Genomic DNA, 19,928 nt, shown 5'->3' with positions numbered 1-19,928 from the left:
CAACGTGCCCTGGGTCTTCCCTGAGGTCTCCTCCCGGCGGGACATGCCCGGAACACCTCCCCAGGGAGGCGTCCAGGAGACAGATGCCTGAGCCACCTCAGCTGGCCCCTCTCGATGTGGAGGAGCAGCGGCTCTATTCCGAGCTCCTCCCTGGTGGCTGAGCTCCTCACCCTATCCCTAAGGGTGCACCCAGCCACCCTGCGGAGGAAACTCATTTCGATCGCTTGTATCCGGGATCTTGTACTTTCGGTCATGACCCAAAGCTCATGACCATAGGTGAGGGTAGGAACGTAGATTGACCGGTAAATCGAGAGCTACACCTCTCGGCTCAGCTCCTTCTTTACCACAACCGACCGGTACAGCGACTGCATCACTGCACCGATCCGTCTGTCAATCTCACGCTCCATCCTTCCCTCACTCGTGAACAAGACCCCAAGATACTTAAACTCCTCTACTTGGGGCAAAGACTCTCCACCAACCCGGAGAGGGCAAACCACCTTTTTCCGGTCGAGAACCATGGAAAAATGTTAAGTTCACCCAAACTCTAGTTTTTCTCTGAATAGTGGTTGTTGTTGTTCGAGGTGTTTTTTCGTAGTCAAAATGGTGTATGACACAAAACTGTAATGGAAAGACCGTTGAGTCCAACTACAGTCACATGACCAAAACAAACAGATGTTGATGGATGTTAGAACAAGAGAAGAAGAAGAGTTGAACCCAAACATGTGTGGGTATGTGTGGACACACCAGGAAACCCAATCATCTTAAAATTTAGTAGGAGATAGAGGGGGAACGAGCCTTCTAGATTCAAAACAACACAGATTTATGTTCATGTTTATGGAATGACTTCTACTGACATCTACCAGAAGAAAGAAACTAATCAGCACATTTGGGATTGAATGGAAAAACCAACATTACACACTTCTGTTTGGAACACATTTAAGAAATATGGGGACAGTTTGGCTCAGATGAACGATGGAAAAGGGACTAATGTGTGCACAAACCTTTGCATAACTACATGCTGACACTAACAATAAACATCTAAGACCCATAAGAATGAAAGACCTGGAGCAAGTAAGATAAAAATCTGCATCAGTTTGACTTCAACAGTTTAGGAACATGAGTGGATGCAGTACCTATAGTCTTTCATGTGCAAAAAGCTCCTGAACAGAACCAAAGCAGAGCCAAAAATAGAGAAGTGAATACAAGAGCAGCACAGAGAAGAGCTGAACAAATCAGTACTTAATTTACTTTTCTTTGTGTAGAAGGGAAAATAAATAATAAAAAAGACAGAATGCAGTGTGTGTCCAATAAAAGTGACCAGAACATGAGAAGAACAGAGCATTGTACAAAAAAGAACCAACAGACCGGAGAGAAGCACTAGTTCCTAAAGGGACGATTAAACAAGACCAAGACAGACACCAAAGGTCAACAGGAGACACACACTGGTCTCTTTTCCATCATCCATCTGAGCTAAACTTTCTCCATATTTCCTAAATGTGTTCCAAACAGAAGTGTGTAATGTTGTTTTTTCTATTCAATCCCAAATGTGCTGATTAACTTCTTTATTCTGGTAGATGTCAGTAGAAGTCATTCCATAAACATGAACATAAATCTGTGTTGTTTTGAATCTAGAATGCTTGTTCCCCCTCTATCTCCTACTAAATTCTAAAAGGATTGGGTTTCCTGGTGTGTCCATACATACCCACACATGTTTGGGTTCAACTCTTCTTCTTTTCTTGTTCTAACATCCATCAACATCTGTTTGTTTTGGTCATGTGACTCTAGTTGGACTCAAAGGTCTTTCCATTACAGTTTTGTGTCATACACCAATTTAATTACGAAAAAACACCTCGAACAACAACAACCACTATTCAGAGAAAAACTAGAGTTTGGGTGAACTTAACATTTTTCCATTACACAAATTTATATGAACAAGGTAAATTCACACAGTTTGAGGGTCAATGGAAAAGGATCTACTGATCAGACAGAGCACGACTGAAATAGAACAGACACTTAGAAAACTGACCGTTTAGTTTTGGACTTGGAGTTCCTGTCGCTGGTTTCACAGGTTTCTTCTTCTCTCCAGCTGATACACAGAAAAGAACAAAGACAAAGATAATGTCCAATTAAAACAGGAGCAGATGTAAGTGAACAGTTACTGAATGCTTTCTGATATGGTCCTTATAGGAGATGGAACCACAGCATCTTATTAAATCATTCAGTTCAAACTCATCAAGAAGAAGTCAGCATAAATACATGTATGCTGCTGCTAGTTTTGGTGCGTAACTTGTGCGCCCTCGTAGTTTTTTATTATTTATATCATGAATCTGCATTATATTTATATTAAATAGATAAATAAATATATATGATTTTATATATTTCTTATTTATATTAATTTTCATTATTATTTATGTTTTTTTTTTTCCAAACGTTATCCAAACTTCTCTAAATCTAGCCCCTTGGTTTCCCTAAATGGTCCGTCTGTAAAACGCATTCAACATAACCACAGAAAAAAATGATCTAAAATTTACATTTTTACAGATAAAGTTCTCAAATTTGAAAAGTAAATTGTCTAGACATTGGTCTGTTGGTAAATGGTGTGTGTCAGTCCATACCTACAACCTGCAGCTTTATACACACACTTGTTTTCACAAAAAAACTCAGGTGAGAGGGTAAAAAAATCCAGCTGTGTTTGTGTTTGTAAGTGTCCAGTGTTTCACCTGTCACATAAACAGATAAAGTCACCGGTTTAGTCCAAAGAACAGGGTGGTACCTTCACAAAGAGCCCAGTCTTTTATCTGTACTCCAGATGGGTGAAGAACAGCTGTCATTTAAATGTGGAGACGTCTTTTTCAGAGGTTTTAAGCAAAATCACCCCAGATGATAAGAGACACAGTATTTACAGGAGCTGGACCCACATACTGAGACACATGGACATAAGGTGGACATAAGTCCATCTGTTAATGGACTGTTGGAGGCAAAACAGCGACCAATAAGTGAAATGTGTTACCTTCGATCATCACCTCAGGATGTAGCCGCTGTCTCTGAGTGAAGACAGGGAGGTAAGGAGCGCTTGTCCTCTACACTCAGATTGGATCAGTGGTCCAATTTAAAAGGACAGGGTAGGACATGAGGACTTAGCCTCAACTTAGACTTAGCCTTTGTCCTAGAACTGCTGGAGCTGTGCAGCGTTTGGTTTGAAGTGTTTTCTTCTGAACTGAACTTGTCAAAGTGAACTGGACAAACTGCACAAATACATATTATGTATGAAAAGCTTCTTAAAGACTCTTCACTTTTACATCATACTTTGACTAGAGATGAAGACAAGGTTAGAAAATCTGCAGAACTTTATAGTTTTTCAACAGTTTGCATTCATTATAGTGTTTTTGATGGAGCATTGTACAGCTGGTTTGTTTAGTTTTATATTTATGACTAATATAAGACTATGGGTATTCTGTGACTAAACAAACACAGCCTTCACACAGATCTAATGTTCCTGATAACACACCTGTAATACAAACCTAAAGGCATAGTCATGCTCTATTAATCCTTTCAGGAATGAATAATGAAAACAAGTATCTAGAGTTTTTTTTTTTTTGATTGATTTTATTTCTGAAAATTAGACTAAAGTTGAAATGCAATTTGAATTTTACTTTTTTTCTGTTTTGTTTTTTTTAAATATGGTTTTCTTTTTCAGGAGGCTCATGATGCCATGGAGAACCATTGCTCTACAGTATAAATACTAGTGATGTTTTTTATTTCAGTGTCTCCGTTCAGGTTTTATAAACTGTAGGTGGACGTGGACATGCCTGCAGAGTTTTGACCGTAGGACGTACCTGTATGTGTGTGGTACCTGGGTCCATTTAATGGACAGTGGAACAGACCTGTATGTGTGTGGTATCTGGATCCATTTAATGGACAGTGGGAGGGGCCTGTATGTGTGTGGTATCTGGATCCATTTAATGGACAGTGGGAGGGGCCTGTATGTGTGTGGTATCTGGATCCATTTAATGGACAGTGGGAGGGGCCTGTATGTGTGTGTGATCTGGGTCCATATACTGGACAGTGGGAGGGGCTTGTATGTGTGTGTGATCTGGGTCCATATACTGGACAGTGGGAGGGGCCTGTATGTGTGTGAGATCTGGGTCCATATACTGAACAGTGGGAGGAGCCTGTATGTCTGTGTGATCTGGGTCCATATACTGGACAGTGGGAGGGGCCTGTATGTATGTGTGATCTGCATCCATATACTGAACAGTGGGAGGGGCCTGTATGTCTGTGTGATCTGGGTCCATTTAACGGACAGTGGGAGGGGCCTGTATGTCTGTGATCTGGGTCCACATACTAAACATATAAACTCAGATGTATGGACCTGCAGGGGTTTCCCTCTCAGCCATGAAACCCAGGGGACATGTTGTATCCAGTCTGAATAGTTTTTATCCTCCCAGACTGGCCAACTGTCTCTCCAGGGGACACTCACTTTGTCCAGATGGCCAACATGTCCCAGTCTATGTGTCCTTGTACAGGACACTTCTACTGTACCCATGACATCTGACATCACAAATGAAATCCACTTCATTTAGAAAAAACCCAAACTCAAACCCATAGAGTCCCGTACCTCGACATATGGGCATCTTTCCAGTCCATGTGCCATCGCTCTTACACACTCTGTGTTCAGAACCTCCAGCCAAAAAGTATCCAGTCTGACAGCTGTACACTAAGGTGTAGCCAAAGCCTGGCAGATCCATGCCCACCACGTCCACATGGAGCGGACTCTCTGGCTGTTTACAGGCATGAGCTGAAAGGAAGGGACAGGATGAATGCACCACAGTTAGAGACACATGGACAGGCAGGACGGCAGGATGGAGGAGGACACACTGAACAGTGAGACATTCTGTGGGTCCTTACGTATGCATTCAGGTTGGGTTCCACTCCACGTCAGATCAGGCTGACAGGTTCTGGACGAAGAACCCTGTATCAAATGACCCGGTTGGCACTGGAACGACACCACACTGCCCACCTATAGAGAGAGGGAGAGAGAGAGGGGTGATGGGGGTGTGGTGGGGGGACAAGAGTGAAAATACACACACACACACACACACACACACACACACACACACACAGATAAAGGCTGTTTGCTGATGGAGGCCTCTTCAGACTGTCTTTAGTGTCAGGTGTGTTCTTTGTTCTCCTGTGGGGGTTGGATGTGTGTCTGCTGTTGTGTCCACATCCACTGCATTAGTCTGAACTCTGCACAAATGCACCTACACACATATCCTTTACACGTTTACTACAAGGGTTAGAGTCACAGCTATGATGGTTTTTATTTCACTATTCCATTTCTATTGTACAATGGCATCTACAGGCCACATAAGAAAATGTAAACACTGTCACTACTAGAAGAAAGTCAGAAAATATTCAGATAAAACCTGGAATTTTATGAGAATAAAACCATAATTTTACCAAAATAATGTTGTAATTTAAAAACAGGTGGAAAAATATAATTGTTTTTAAATTCTACTTTCCTTTTAATCTAACTTATTCACAGCTACTTATATTTTGCATTTATTTATTTATTGATTGTTGATGTGGTATGACTATGTTTTTGGAGCGGTGACCGCATTTTGCATTCTGAATTTCCCCTTGGGGATTAATAAAGTAAAGTAAATCTACCTACCTATCTAGAATACAGTCGTACCCACTGGTCTGATAATGTAGAACTGTGAACGTTCTGTGAGGTTCTACTTTCATTTGGGGTTTACGCACAAAGGACAAATACTGAGCCTATTAGCCCCGCCCACCAAATACTGAGCCTATTAGCCCCACCCATCATCAACACATTAGCATTAGTAGAAGGACTCTGAAGACAGTTCACACATGTTTGGGTTTGTTTCATCGTATGAACTGAACAGACTTGGAGTAAATTCCTTCTTTAGTGGAGAAGCACCTGATTGAAGTGTTGGACTGTAGGGTTAGGGGTGGTTAGACCAGAGAGAGGAAACTGTCACCAACTAGGACTTAGGCTTATGATTTATAAATGATGATTTTTTTTTTTATCACACTTTTGCAAATTTTTTTTTTTAAATATTACAACTTTAATCTTATAAAAGTACATTTTTTTTTTTTTAAATTATGAGTTTATTTTTTAAAACTATGACTTTATTCTTATAATGTCATTTTCTCTAAATATTCTGACTTTATTTTCGTAGTTAAAAGCGTTTGTATTTTTTTTTCTTATGAGGTGCTAATACTCCATCATACTAATGTACAGTCTGTATTTTACAACCTTTGACCATTTTTCTTGGTAACACTTCTGCCTACAGGTCACTCTATATGCACACTCAACCCTGTGGTGTGAAAACTGAGCCCGAGTTTGAGCATCAGAATACAGTAAAGGTTCACTGATCCTTTATCACGGTGATGCGGTGGTGCAGTGGATACAGCAAGAAGGTTCTGGGTTTCATAGAACCCAGGTACCAGCTCAACCCGACTCCTTTGTCTTTCAGACCATGAGCTTTGTCTTGGTCTGTAGACACAGAGCAGCCTCAGTGTAGGTGGTTACTATGGTGACACCATGTGAAAGGGGTTAGAGTTAATCCTGTCCCTAAACAGAAGAATATGTGCATGTCCTCATTTGACACCCCATGGTTTGGTGGGTGATAACAGACAACAGTCCTGTCTCATACAACACCGACCAGTACCAGAGTGTATGTGATGACGATCTGACACCAAACAGCTGGGATTAATGACATCATCATCTCCTTTATTCCTCTGGTCTCACAATGGTATTAGTCTAATAATAGTTTAATTACATGTATGATACTAATAACTATACTCATGCTAGTTTTCCACAGAACAGCCCCCTGTGCCCCAGCCCCTGCGCAACCCCCCCCAGCTCTGTGTCCTCGTTCTGATCTGGACAGTGATTGCTCAGTCCGTTTCCGTTAACTTCCTGTTCCACTCACAACAGCAGGAAATAGACGGACAGAAAAACTGCAGCGCTTCAACTGTCAGAAAAAGGAGTAAATCTAACTTGAGGGACACTTTGAAGGTCCACAGAACGGTGGGTGGTTCCACTGCACACAGATGAGACTCTGTGACACTGGATCCAGTCGATATATTAGTGAAATAAGCTTCCATCATATTCCTATAGACCCCGTCCTTTGAGCGCAGTGGATTCACAAAATACAAAGGACTAGGTTTGTTGTTCCTCAGAACACAAAGGTATGGAGCAGACATTTGGATCAGAACCATAGAACTGATAAAGGTGGATGGGTTTTAGCTACAAATGCAGAACCATCACTGTTTGAATGGAACAACTACACCAGAAGCAAGACGTAGGCAGTGTTTGGGAGAACCGGACTGACCCGTCAAGTCCAGAACCTGCCCCAGTGGAGACTGAGGAGGAGGATGGTGGCGCTATGGTCCCACTGCTAGTGGACCAGGACTACGGAGACAGCCCAACGGTGTGTGTGGACCAGGACAAGAACATCCAAGGAAGGAATGGAGACGCTGAGACGGCAGGGACAGCAGGTTTGGATATAATAGAGACTGGATCCAGTGTCTCATCAGTGTTCAGTGGAACCACCCACTGTTCTGTGGACCTTCAAAGTGTCCCTCAGGTTAGATTTACTCCTTTTTCTGACAGTTGAAGCGCTGCAGTTTTTCTGCCCGTCCATTTCATGCTGTTGTGAGTGGAACAGGAAGTGGTGTTGCACAGGGGGGGAGCACAGGGGCTGGTGCACGGGGGCCGGTGCACAGGGGCTGTTGATGGTAGAAAAGAACTGAGGTGCAATGAGATAATGTCTGTAAGAGCAGTAGTTAAATGGTGTAAAAATATGATGAAATATATTTTACCCAGCTGTGTTTCATACAGGGGTATGGAGACGACTTGTCACCAGAGTTGACTTGAATAATTGCTGTGAGGTGATTACCCTGATATCATATTCACTGACTCAGAACGTCGATGGAGGTGAAACTAAGAACCACAACTTTTTATAGAACACACAAAAAAAGTCTAGTTGAGTTGATCCAGTGGTAAAGTACAGTAGACGTTAGGACTTGGGAGGGGTTAGGTTATGTATCCTCTGTATCACTGCTGACATCTTACCTTGAAACCATAGGTCCGGTTTAAGGAGCCGTAGCGAGGCGTTCCTGGATTATCACAGCTGGTCTTGGTTGGTTCTGCAGTTGATGGAACATGAGTACATACATTACACACCAACACTCAAAAACACAGATAAATTAGTAACAGCATTCAAAGTTCTCCTTCTGCTCTCCAGTCTACACCCCCATCTGTTGTCATGGCAACAGCAGGTTTATATATATATATATATATATATATATATATATTTATATTTATATTTATATATACATATATGTGTATGGCGCTGTGACAGCAGGGGGCAGTAGCGCTTTATCAGAAAACGAAGCTGGATCAGCTGTGTGAGTGTGTGTGTGTATGTGAGGGTGTGTGTGTGTGTGGGGGGTCATCAGCATGTAGAGCACATCCTGACGCAGAGCTCCATTCAATACAGCTTCCGAAATGACAGATTCACTCTCCACCCCTCTCTCTCTCGCTCTCTAACTGCTCTCTCTTCCTCTTTTCTATCTTTCCATTTTACTGTATCACCCTCTCTCTTTCCCTCTGTTGCCCCCCACCCCCATCCCACCCCCCTCCCTCGTCTATCTTATTTAAAGAGCAGGCTGCTTTGGCTCAAAACTCATTCTGTTTCAGTCACATAGTAATACACATAACACACAACATACAGACACAATCACATACTAATAAATCACACACACACAGGTCCAACAAAGTACTGCTATGTGTGTATATGTGTGTATACTTGTGTATGCCCATCTGAAAAATCAATCACGTTGCAAAAAAATCTGCGCAGCTTTAACCAAATGAGCCCTGGTGTTCAGCCATTCTACATGAAGTTGTTGCATTATAAGTGGTAAAGGAACCTTCCATTTTTTGATTGTCGGTTTCAACTGGACACATTCTGTTAAGGAGCTGTAAAAGTGTTCTTTGCATCCCTTATCTGTGGCTATAAAAGAATACAAGTCCAGAGCCTGGTCATATTACAAAGGCTCCAGTTTAATCAGACATGTTGAAGTGATGCTCTAGACCACATCTGTCAAACCTATGTTAGTTCAGTTCCATATTCAGCTCAATATGATCTAAACTAGGCCGGACCAGGACAAGAATATCAGTAAAAAAAATCAAATTACATTATGAAAATCTTTACATCAACAAAGTTTACTTAAAAATCTGAATAACATGAACAACCTGATATGTCTTAGAAAAATAACTAAAATTTTACCAATAATCTGCCTCACCTTATCATTTACACATTATAACTTACATTACTATTAGAAATACACAAAACATTTAGTACCAGGCAGAATATTGGTACAATTGCACTTAGACATTTTAGGTTGTTCATATCTGTTCAGGTTATTCACATTTCTTGTAAAAGGATAAATATTTTCATGTAGTTTTACTTTTTTTACTCTTTAAAAAAAAGAAAAGAGAAAATTTGTATTTTTCATTATTTCTCGGTTATTACTATAATATTTTCCTGGTCTGACCCACTTTACATTGAATTGGTCTGGATGTGGAACCTGAACTAAAACTATTTTGACTCCACTGATTGTTCATATCTTCAGTGTAATATTTGCATTTCACACATTCATCCCAGGGGCCGGACTGGACCCTTTGGTGGGCCAGTTTTGGCCCCTGGGCCGCATGTTTGACACCTGTGGTCTACAACATCCCATGGACCAGTGAACGGATCCAGCAGGACCCATGGGAACCTGATGGGAACCTGATGGGAACATTATGGGACCCTGTGCTGGATTCTCATCCTAGTCTTAACTGTTGGACAGAGGTGTGACCATTGTCCATCAGTAGTAAGTATCAGTTACAGTTTTTAAGGTGTTTTCTAACTCATTGCTGGAGTTTCAGACTTCAATATAAAAACACTACTTTCTTCCACTGAAGCTTTGGACATAAATGATCCAATGTCAGCTGTTTTGGAGCCCAGACATTTGGCTTTAAGAGTTTGAGATTCAGCTTTTCTTCAAAATGACAGCAGTGAAACTGAACCAAAACAGTCTGAGGCCAAAAAAACTCCAATAACAAATCCACAAATCCCAGTGTAAAGCTCCGTGGTTCTGAGGGTAACTGCACTATTCTGATATTGTCATTCCTTAGAGGTTTATCAAACACATTGGTACGCATCCCATACCAGTAAAGTCAACCTCTGAATCTGGAGTTATAGAACAATTTAATTCACAAAAGAAGCTGAAACTAAATGTTAGAATGTAAAAGGATCTTTTAGTTCCTAGAAGTGTTTCTGCAGAGTTTACCATATGAAAATGATTCTATTACTGGTGAATAATATTTATTTAATATGAAAGAGATTCAATTCCAAAACTGATGTTATCTCCAACAGAAGTGGAATCCAATTTTCTGTAAAGATTCTCTTCAGCACAAATTAAATAGAAAAAATATATTTAAAAAATGGAACAATAAAATATGACAATAAAAATTGTAGAAAGAAAAATTAAACAAATATGTAATAGTTGTGTACACGTTTAAAAAAGGTTGATCCACAGTTCAAGACATGAGTCTGATGTGAACCATCAGGACCATGAAGCCTTATTTCATCCCACTGTCAAGTGAACATAACAGATTACAGTTACCGATACAGCGCGGCTGTGTTCCACTCCAGGTACCGTCGCTTTCACAAAGTCTGGTCGCCGTGCCAACCAGGATGAGAGGTGGAGCACAGCTGAAGGACACTTCTGATTGATAAATGAAACTCCGTCCCTCTCTGAAACCACCAACTGGAGTCCCGGGGTCACCGCAAAACTTGGCTGCAGACACACACACACACACACATTTCAGTTTGCGATGTTACCAATGCTGGCCAACACTCATCTGTATAGTTTTCCTTCCAGTTGGGTCTGATACTGGTGCTAGAATAATAAAGCCTTGGATGGATGTGGTGTGTGTGTGTGTGTGTGTGTGTGTGTGCACGTGCGTGCGCAGATGCAGACTGATGCTTACGTAAACACTGGGGTAACATTCCGCTCCAGGTACCGTTGGCCACACAGGACAGAACAGCAGGAAAAGACAGTTCATATCCAGGAGAACAGCTGTAGCTCACACTGCTGCCCCACTCAAAGTCACTGCCCTGCAGTACACCATTACTGATGGCAGGGGGCGCCGGACAGGTCACCGCTGAAATGAGACAGAAAACCAAACAATCCTGCATGAAATCCAGCACTGAATCAGAATAAAAACACGTGTGTATTATCACAACATAGACAGATGTGGGTTAGAGTCAGAGTGAATCAAGAGTCTAAGGCTCTGCCCACAGCAGGTCTAATGCACAGTTTGGATTTTTGGGTAAAATCTGATTTTTTTTCTGTTGGTTCATATTCCACATTAAATGAGACTTCTATCAGTTTTGAGTCTGAACTGAATGTGACCCTGAAGTGACCCACATGCACTAAAGAGGTCCTGATGGAATATGTGACCACGCAGAAACATACTGGGCCGGATCTATCAATGGTTTGCGTGTATTAAAACGTGGGCAAACTCATTGCACACGCAAAAAAATGTACAAACTGATTTACAAACAGTGCACAATAAGGGTTGCGTCTTTCAAAGGTGCAAAATAGCGCATCTGCATCCAGTTAGTACATGTACAATGAATATGCAGTTTGGGGTGTTCACACGCAGTTGTGCGTGTGCTGGGAGGACAAAATGTAAATATATTAATTTAGCACATGCAAAGTGATTTATCAAACCTGAAAGCAACTTTGCTGATAGAAACTGTGTCTATATTTAACATGTCTCAAAAGGAGGTGCAAATGGTTTGCATGCGTAATTGCGCACACATGGCTGCGGTTAGGAGACATCAAAATGATGAAACGAGATGCAGAGAATGCATTTTTCAGCCTCGTGTGAACATTTTTGGAGTGACGGAAGAACAAATAATTGAGGCATATGACCCCCACACACACACACACACACACACACACACACACACACACACACACACACACACACACACACACACAAACACATTTTACAGGACTCTTTTCCAGTCCTGAGATTGTGATTAAAAATACCGACATTCACCTACAGTGTGAGAAAATTATGTGTGCGTGACAGTCATTCAATCCAACTACCCCCCCACGCACACACACACACACCAAGGTTATTATCGTTAACGAAAACTAACAAAATGACAAAAACTAGAACTGTAAAAACATTTTCGTTAACTGAAATAAATAAAAACTATAATTAAAAGAAAAAAACGATAACTAACTGAAACTGTAATGTTTGCTTACAAAACTAACTAAAATGTATAAAAATTATGGATAAAATTCCCTTCGTTTTCATCTTTGTCAATGTCAGATCGATATAAAATCGATTTATTTCCCTCAAGCAATTTTATCTGCTGGCACCATATGATATTTAATGGTCTGTCACTTCTTGTCACTTGTCGTTTAGGCATCTTGTCATCCCCACTCTACCTGGAAACATGGAGACCAAAGTTGGGAGAAAACGGTGAGGAAGATAAACTAAACTAAACTAAATCTAAGCGTTTAGAAAGTAACGAAAACGAATAAAAACTAGCAAACCTGCTCTAAAAACTAATTAAAACTAACTGAATTAGAGAAAAAAAGTCAAAACAAAATAAAGCTAAACTATAATGAAAAATCCAAAACTATTATAACCTTGACACACACACACACACATTTCCTTGCGTCTGGATCATTCAGCGCACTGTTCCCATTAATGTTGGTGTATCCCAGAGCAGTTTTTACAGCGTATTATCTCCAGTAGCGCACGCAAAACCCTCATGTAAATAGGGCTGTCTCCAAGACTTTGCACCTGTTGTAATTTGCACAAGCAATTTTGGTAAATCACCCGCAAACCGTGGTCACACCCCACACGCAAAATTCTAGATTGTGCAAGCAAATTACAACACGCAAATTGGGATCTTAGTAGATCCAGCCCACTGTGTTTACAGAAGGAAATATGGTTTTCCTCCGCTCCTCCTCCTGGGACAAACAACTGGGACATTTGCCACATTTCAATGACGTAAAGGCCGGATAAATGCAACCTGGACATTCAGATTGAAGTCACATTGGAAAATATCAGATCTGTATCAGATTTAGGACCACATATGAAAGCGGTCCAGGTCAGGTTTAGGACCACATATGAAAGTGGTCCGGGTCAGATTCAGGACCACATATAAAAGTGGTCCGGGTCAAATTCAGGACCACATATGAAAGTGGTCCGGGTCAGATTTAGGACCACATATGAAAGTGGCCCGGGTCAGATTAGTGCTGTTCAGACTGTCTTTAACAGATCAGAAACAGGTCACATTTACCTCCATCGGAACGGAGCCTTGGTGACAGTTATACTTGGCTCTGGCTGCATTTTCGTCTTAAATAAATAGATATATAAAAGTAATAATGTATGTAGATTTCTTTTTTTTTCTGTTTGGAGGGGTTTATTGAACAATGGTACCAAATCTCAGCCCACAACAGCGACATCACATGTGCTGAGGCTGGGACTCTTATCAAAGTGGAGAATGCAGGTCTGAGTTCTAACTACTTCCTGTTTCATGGCAACACATTGAATTTGAATGTGTTGCCATGGTAATCTTCTTCTTTACACTGAGTCCTGCTCATTTTTTCCAGTGTACTGAAAAGCCCCCAGAAAGTTCAGATATGAATGTGGAAATGTTCTTACATGATGTTTCTAGTATGATTATGGTCTATTATTATTATTATTATTATTGTTGTTGTTGTTGTTGTTGTTGTTATTAGGACAGTTCTTTGAATCTAACTGTAACTCTTTGCTGCTTTTGCCGTCTGCTGGGTGACGGTTACATTAACATCACTGACAGGTTGTTCAGACCCGGGGTGTTCATTCTGTGTACCTGTGCACATGGGCATGTTCCCGCTCCAGGTCCCATTCTGGGTGCACGTCCTCACAGGCGAGCCATCTTCCTCCATCCTATATCCTGGTTGGCACTGAAAGGAAACGTTCTGACCAATGGTGACGTCTTCTCCGTATCGGAGGCCGTTGGCTGGAACACCTGGGTCCCCACAGTTTATCACTAGAAGGTTTGGAAAGAAATCAATGAAAAGGATGGTTTCACATCTACAATGGTGTCCTCCTCCACCCTCTGACTCCAACTGAACAACAATAATAATAATAATAATAATAATAATAATAATGGACTGGACTTATACTGAACACTACAGACAGTGGTGGTGTAAACTACATCTGGACCCACAGCTGCCCTGGGACATACTGATGGAGGTGTGGCCACTGATGCACCAACAGCCTCTACGACCCACACACACACATACACACACACTGGGGTGAGTGACACTGGGGGGAGGGGGCTGAAGGGTCCTGAATCAGGACGGAGCTGGATTGGCTGTAAGTCGTGTGTTGTCATTCACGGTTAGGGGTGGTGGACAGTGTAGAAGAACACTCATATTTACGTAGATTTGAACCTGACTGGAGTGAACTGGACCGTGAGTCCATGTACCTGTGTGTATGCTGTTTATTTGAATGTGTGTATGGTACATTTGTGCTCAGTGTGTATGCTGTTTATTTGAATGTGTGTATGGTACATTTATGCTCAGTGTGTATGATGTTTATTTGAATGTGTGTATGGTACATTTATGCTCAGTGTGTATGATGTTTATTTGAATGTGTGAATGGTACATTTATGCTCAGTGTGTATGATTCTTTATTGGCTTCACTGCTCATGAATGAAACAACAGCGATGGCTGCCTCTGTCCTGGGACTCTTTTAGGAAACATTAGGATTCCCTTGACTGCACTTATAAAGCACTGTCCTTCATAGTCTAATAGGCCGTTTAAAAGCTTTTAAAGCCACCCCAGATACTGTCATGCCTCTTAATAGATTTAGTGTAATCTACTGTAAAAGCCTTTTTCTTTTAGTCAGGGATTCTTATAAACTTTTTTTCTTTCCAGGAGCCTATATTAAAAAAAATTGGTTTCTCAGCATTTCTAATCTTTTTGTCCTTTCCTATTGGTAATTTTGTTTCTTCACATAGAGCATTACTGGCAGAAATGTCACTGAAAAATGACAAAGTTTACAGAAATCTTGTGGAGCTCTCAATGTAAGTTAAGTTCACTTGGGGACGATGAAGGAGGACTGAAGTGCACATGCTATGTGCCATAATCAGCTGTTTTTTATCTATTACACACAAGCAATCACATTTTGCAATCTGTGGTAAACACACTGCGTTGATTAACACTTGTTCAACTCTGGCCATGGTCACATTTCATATGGGAACAGAATGTTTTATTTTATGGTTATTTACTCTTGGGAATTTTCCCACAGAGCTCAAAAAGCAAATTAGCTAAAGTAAACAACGATCAAGGTTATTCATGTCACTCTATAAAGTCTGGAGCTGGAGCACCAAGATTTGAGGCTGATTTCATTACTTAGACCTCATACTGTCTCAGAATAATTTAAAAGCACACATAAAATAGGGTCGCAAAAGGCTGGAAAGGAAACCTTATAATCACACATCAGGACTTCAGTGATGTTTATGGGCTGTAGAGTTGACATCACCATGAGGATTTAATACTTGGATTCTAAATAAACAATAATACCCAAGGCTGACGGTCAGTGTTTTAGTGTAACTGAAGTCTATCCTTGAGTTTACATTCAACATACACTACAAAAAACGAATATGTGATGTAGATCAACTGACTTGAATTTGGAATATTTATCTGAAAGATCATTTTTTAGATTTATTTAATTATTTAGACTTAATCTTGTTCTGATTATTTGACTTGTTCCAGTATTTTCCTCTTGTTCTACCCACTGGGATATTACAACAAATTTAAACAATATTTAAATACATATATATGGAGTCATTACATCTTCATAAGACCATATATATATATATATATATATATATATATATATATATATATATATATATATATATATTTTTTTTTTTTTTTTTAATATTATGAAGACTTGAAACACGTATATTGTAGGGTCCTTTACTCTCTCTTTAACTCCAACTGGTCAAGGCAGACGGCCATCCTCCAGGAGTCTGGGTCTGCTCGAAGTTTCTGCTTGTTAAAGGGAAGTTTTTCCTCGCCACTGTCACCAGTCAGAAGTGTTTGCTCCTGGAGGATTCTGTTGGGTTTCTGTAAATTGGCTTAGAGTCTGGTTTTGACCAACTCTATATGTAAAGTGTCATGAGATAACTTCTGTTATGATTTGGCGTTATATAAATAAAATTTGACTGATTGATATTCTGCTTAAAATAATAGTTTTTTTCATTCTATAATCATCAGATAATATTCTTATTTTAATAAAACTTGATAAGTGTAATTTTCTTCCTGCACGGGCAGATAATTTTCCTTGAAATAAGACATTTGAACCCAATAATGAGTTTAATTTTCTTATTTTTGTACAGGCCTTTTTTGCAGTGTAGTTAAGAATAAGAAAAAGTAGTGCATTAACTAAGCTGTATCTATGCAAATGTAAACCAGGGTTCATACAGGTTTCTACAAGTTAAATTTAAGACTTTTAAAGACCTTTTTTAAAATGACTTAGAACAGAGTTTAATGCCTATTTCACAGCTTGTTTCACGGTCAAACTGGCAAAAATGTGTCACTTTTAGAATTTAGGAAAACTCGGGTCAGCCAGGTCCAGTATGCTCTTTTGTCCAACCAGGCTTTATTAAATGTATACTTCCTCATGGTTACTTTTCACTTGTGTGCCGTCCCTAAAAGCGCGTATGACTTTCATCACACATCTGGTCAAAAACCATTATGTGAAATTCAATCAGTACCATCAGTACAAGTACAAATTTATCTGAGAAATGCAGCAAGACATGATGAAACACTTGATTCAGACTAAACTCACATCATTTTCATGGTTTGAAAATTGTGGCGTCTTCAATGTTTGTTTATGAGCCAAAAAACAGCTGAGTACAGATGTGACGTCATTTTAGAAAACGAGGGTGAAATTTGGGAGAAAACCAAAACAAACATGGAGACAAGAAGCAACAGAAGTGTGTCCGCTAACGGGTCCGAAGAAATGGACGGAATCACTGTAAGTCAACTGTCAGCTTAGAATACATGTGTTCGTGAAAAACAATACTTAGACATCAGCTGTTGCTGCATGGAATTCCCATTCCCACAATGCAGTTCACAACAAAATTTCCAAAAAAGGTCCGAGTGCTATTTGGGTTTGTTCTGTAAACAGACTGTGTTTGTGATGGAGTCATCTATGAAGGTGTTCAGTGTGAGGGAAGTGATTCAGGTGCAGAAGCAGACAGGCAAATAGATTAGAGAGAATTAGGACATGACAGGGGTTGGACACATTTGGACAAACATCTGGGACCAAAGACGGACAATGATTTAAAATTCCCTAAGTCAACTTTATCGGGCGTTGTGTGTTCGACTAACAGCTGCACGTGTGTTGGGTTGAATGTTCTGTGATCATTTCTGCAAAGTTAGCGATAATTGGTCTCTAATTTCAGTATAAATTGTCGGGTTGGAAAGGGTGGAACTGAGTCGACTAACGTTACTGTCTTTGCAGCTTGGACACTTTTAAACACAATAGAGCCAACAGGTTTATGGAAACAGAACTTCAGACCAAATCAAATGGAATACCTTTGAAATACTATTTTCTGGTATTAAATGCAGATTTGTAAATTGAAGCCTTTAAAGGCTGTTAACACCCCTAAACATTTCGTATACAGTCGATTCCATGAGAACCATCTTACTGGTGCAGTTGGGCTGGGCTCCGGACCAGGTCCCGTTAGCCTGACACTGCCTGGTGGTGGCACCAGTGAGCAGGTAGCCGTCCATGCAGGAGTAGATGACAGAATGAGAAAATGTTGTTCCATCCAAACGAAATACTCTGCCATTACTGGGGGTTCCAGGGTTACCGCACTGGACAGCTGGGGAAAGGAGAAAGTGACAGAGACACCGCCTTATGCATCTGAATGAGTATGAGCTCTAGGACAAACGCTGTGAATGTGTTGGAAGGACTCATAACAAGGTCAAAGTCCAGGCTCTGGGTTGTGATAGGCTGAGATGAAGTCTAAGTGTGCTCCTACGTTTGCAGAAGGGCTGTGTGCCGGACCATGTCCCGTTAGGAAAGCACATCCTCTCTGCCGAGCCAATCAGATCATAGCCCTCTGAGCAGCTGAAGTAGACCTTGGAGCGGATTCTGAAATCCGTTTGTTCCCTTGAACCGTGGGAAGGAATGCCAGGGTCGCCGCAGGAACCAGCTGTGTCGCCTGGAGAAAGAAACAGGGAGACAGAGACAGACTTAGGTCCTAGAGGACTCCACTGACCAGCTGTAGCCTGTGGAACCACCAATGATTTGAAGCCGTTAAACCATGGGGGTCAAGCATACAGCCCAGGGGCCAAAACCGGCCCAGGAAAGGCTCCAATCTGGCCCCTGGGATGAATCTGTGAAATACAAAAATTACACTGAAGACATTAATGATCAAGGGTGTTCAGGGGCTGCCTACAGTACAGGTCAGTGTGAAGTGGGTCAGACTAGTCAAATAACACATAAATGACTCCAAATGTTTCTGTGTGTTTAGAGTGAAAAAAGTCAAATTACATAATGAAAATGTTTATATTCACAAACTGTCCTTTGAATAATGTGAACAAATGAAGCCAAAACCTGACATTTCTAATGAAAAATAAGTGCAATTTTAGCAATATTATGGCTCAGTTTATCATGAACAACAGATCACAGTGGATCTACAAAGGCACAGAACATCAGGAAAATCTGTCCCATAATACTGGAAAGTCTCAGAGTGTCTGTGTATCTGCATGGTTCTGATAAGTGTAGATGTTTGCATCTGTCCAGTTTGGTTCCTACAGTAGATGAATAGTTCCGTCTCCACATTAAATATCTCAGTAAGTTGATCAGACCAATATTTCGTCAGATATTAGTTAGTTTAATACAATAACCTTTCAGTCACATTGTGTTGCCTATAATGGTTGATGGGAAGTGCAGTACCATGCTGCATGATGGGAAATGAAGTTAAAACAGGAACGACACATTTACTAACTTCAGTCCCTAGATATGAATGTGACCCATGGTTCCACAGGTCAACGCACTAGTACTGTCATAATAACTTATAAATAATGAGAACACCTAATTTTTCCTCTTTGTTTTAGTGGAAAACATTTAAATTACTGCAACTGATTCATTTATATGTGGCCCCTGAACGAGTTTGACACCTGGATTTTAATGATCCAATTGTGGATCCAAATAGAGATGGGGGAGAGGAAGAGTTGAGCACAAACCTTCAAAACAACGTCTTGTAGTTCATCACCTATAAAGTTCCTGCATAAAGTGAATTCAGCTGCAGTACGAGATGAAAGTGAGGCTCCGGCTTTAATGCAAATGACACGGTTAAGGTACTTCAGCAGAAAAGGCCTGCTGATAGATGGGAGTGGACTGCATACATATGTGTGTGACAGGGGACACAAGTATGCGTCTGTGCACTGATGGGTTGGGGCCATGTAAGACCAAGAGCATGGAGGGGCGTATGTGCACTGATGGGTGGGACCCACGTAAGTCCAAGACCATGGAATGGTGTCTATGCACTGATGGGTGGGGGCCACATAAGACCAAGAGCATGGAGAGGTGTCTATGCACTGATGGGTGGGGGCCACGTAAGACCAAGAGCATGGAGGGGTGTCTGTGCCCTTGGAGAGCAGCATGGTCAGCAAATGTACCTGACAGACAGAACACACATTGCAGGAACAAACACACTGTGTTCAGTTTGCGCATGCGCGCACGCGCGCACACACACACACACACACACACACACACACACACACACACACACACA

The 19,928-nt window shown here is 40.9% G+C and overlaps 1 protein-coding gene across 1 annotated transcript in view; it reads right to left on the bottom strand.

The window, feature by feature from the left end:
- LOC115428800 (CUB and sushi domain-containing protein 3-like) overlaps positions 1 to 19,928 on the bottom strand; it is a 965,368-nt gene that overhangs the window by 11,458 nt on the left and 933,982 nt on the right. The window contains exons 59-67 of the mRNA XM_030148025.1: positions 18,168 to 18,350; positions 17,832 to 18,008; positions 13,974 to 14,153; positions 11,078 to 11,251; positions 10,711 to 10,884; positions 8,111 to 8,184; positions 4,909 to 5,020; positions 4,619 to 4,798; positions 2,027 to 2,086 (exon numbers count right to left, since the gene is read on the bottom strand). Coding sequence (XP_030003885.1) covers positions 2,027 to 2,086; positions 4,619 to 4,798; positions 4,909 to 5,020; positions 8,111 to 8,184; positions 10,711 to 10,884; positions 11,078 to 11,251; positions 13,974 to 14,153; positions 17,832 to 18,008; positions 18,168 to 18,350 — 1,314 coding nt within the window. The remainder of the gene's footprint in view (positions 1 to 2,026; positions 2,087 to 4,618; positions 4,799 to 4,908; positions 5,021 to 8,110; positions 8,185 to 10,710; positions 10,885 to 11,077; positions 11,252 to 13,973; positions 14,154 to 17,831; positions 18,009 to 18,167; positions 18,351 to 19,928) is intronic.

Source organism: Sphaeramia orbicularis, chromosome 11, assembly GCF_902148855.1.
Source record: "Sphaeramia orbicularis chromosome 11, fSphaOr1.1, whole genome shotgun sequence".
In the NCBI taxonomy this organism is placed as follows: domain Eukaryota; kingdom Metazoa; phylum Chordata; class Actinopteri; order Kurtiformes; family Apogonidae; genus Sphaeramia; species Sphaeramia orbicularis.
This window is presented reverse-complemented; position numbering and strand designations above follow the sequence as displayed.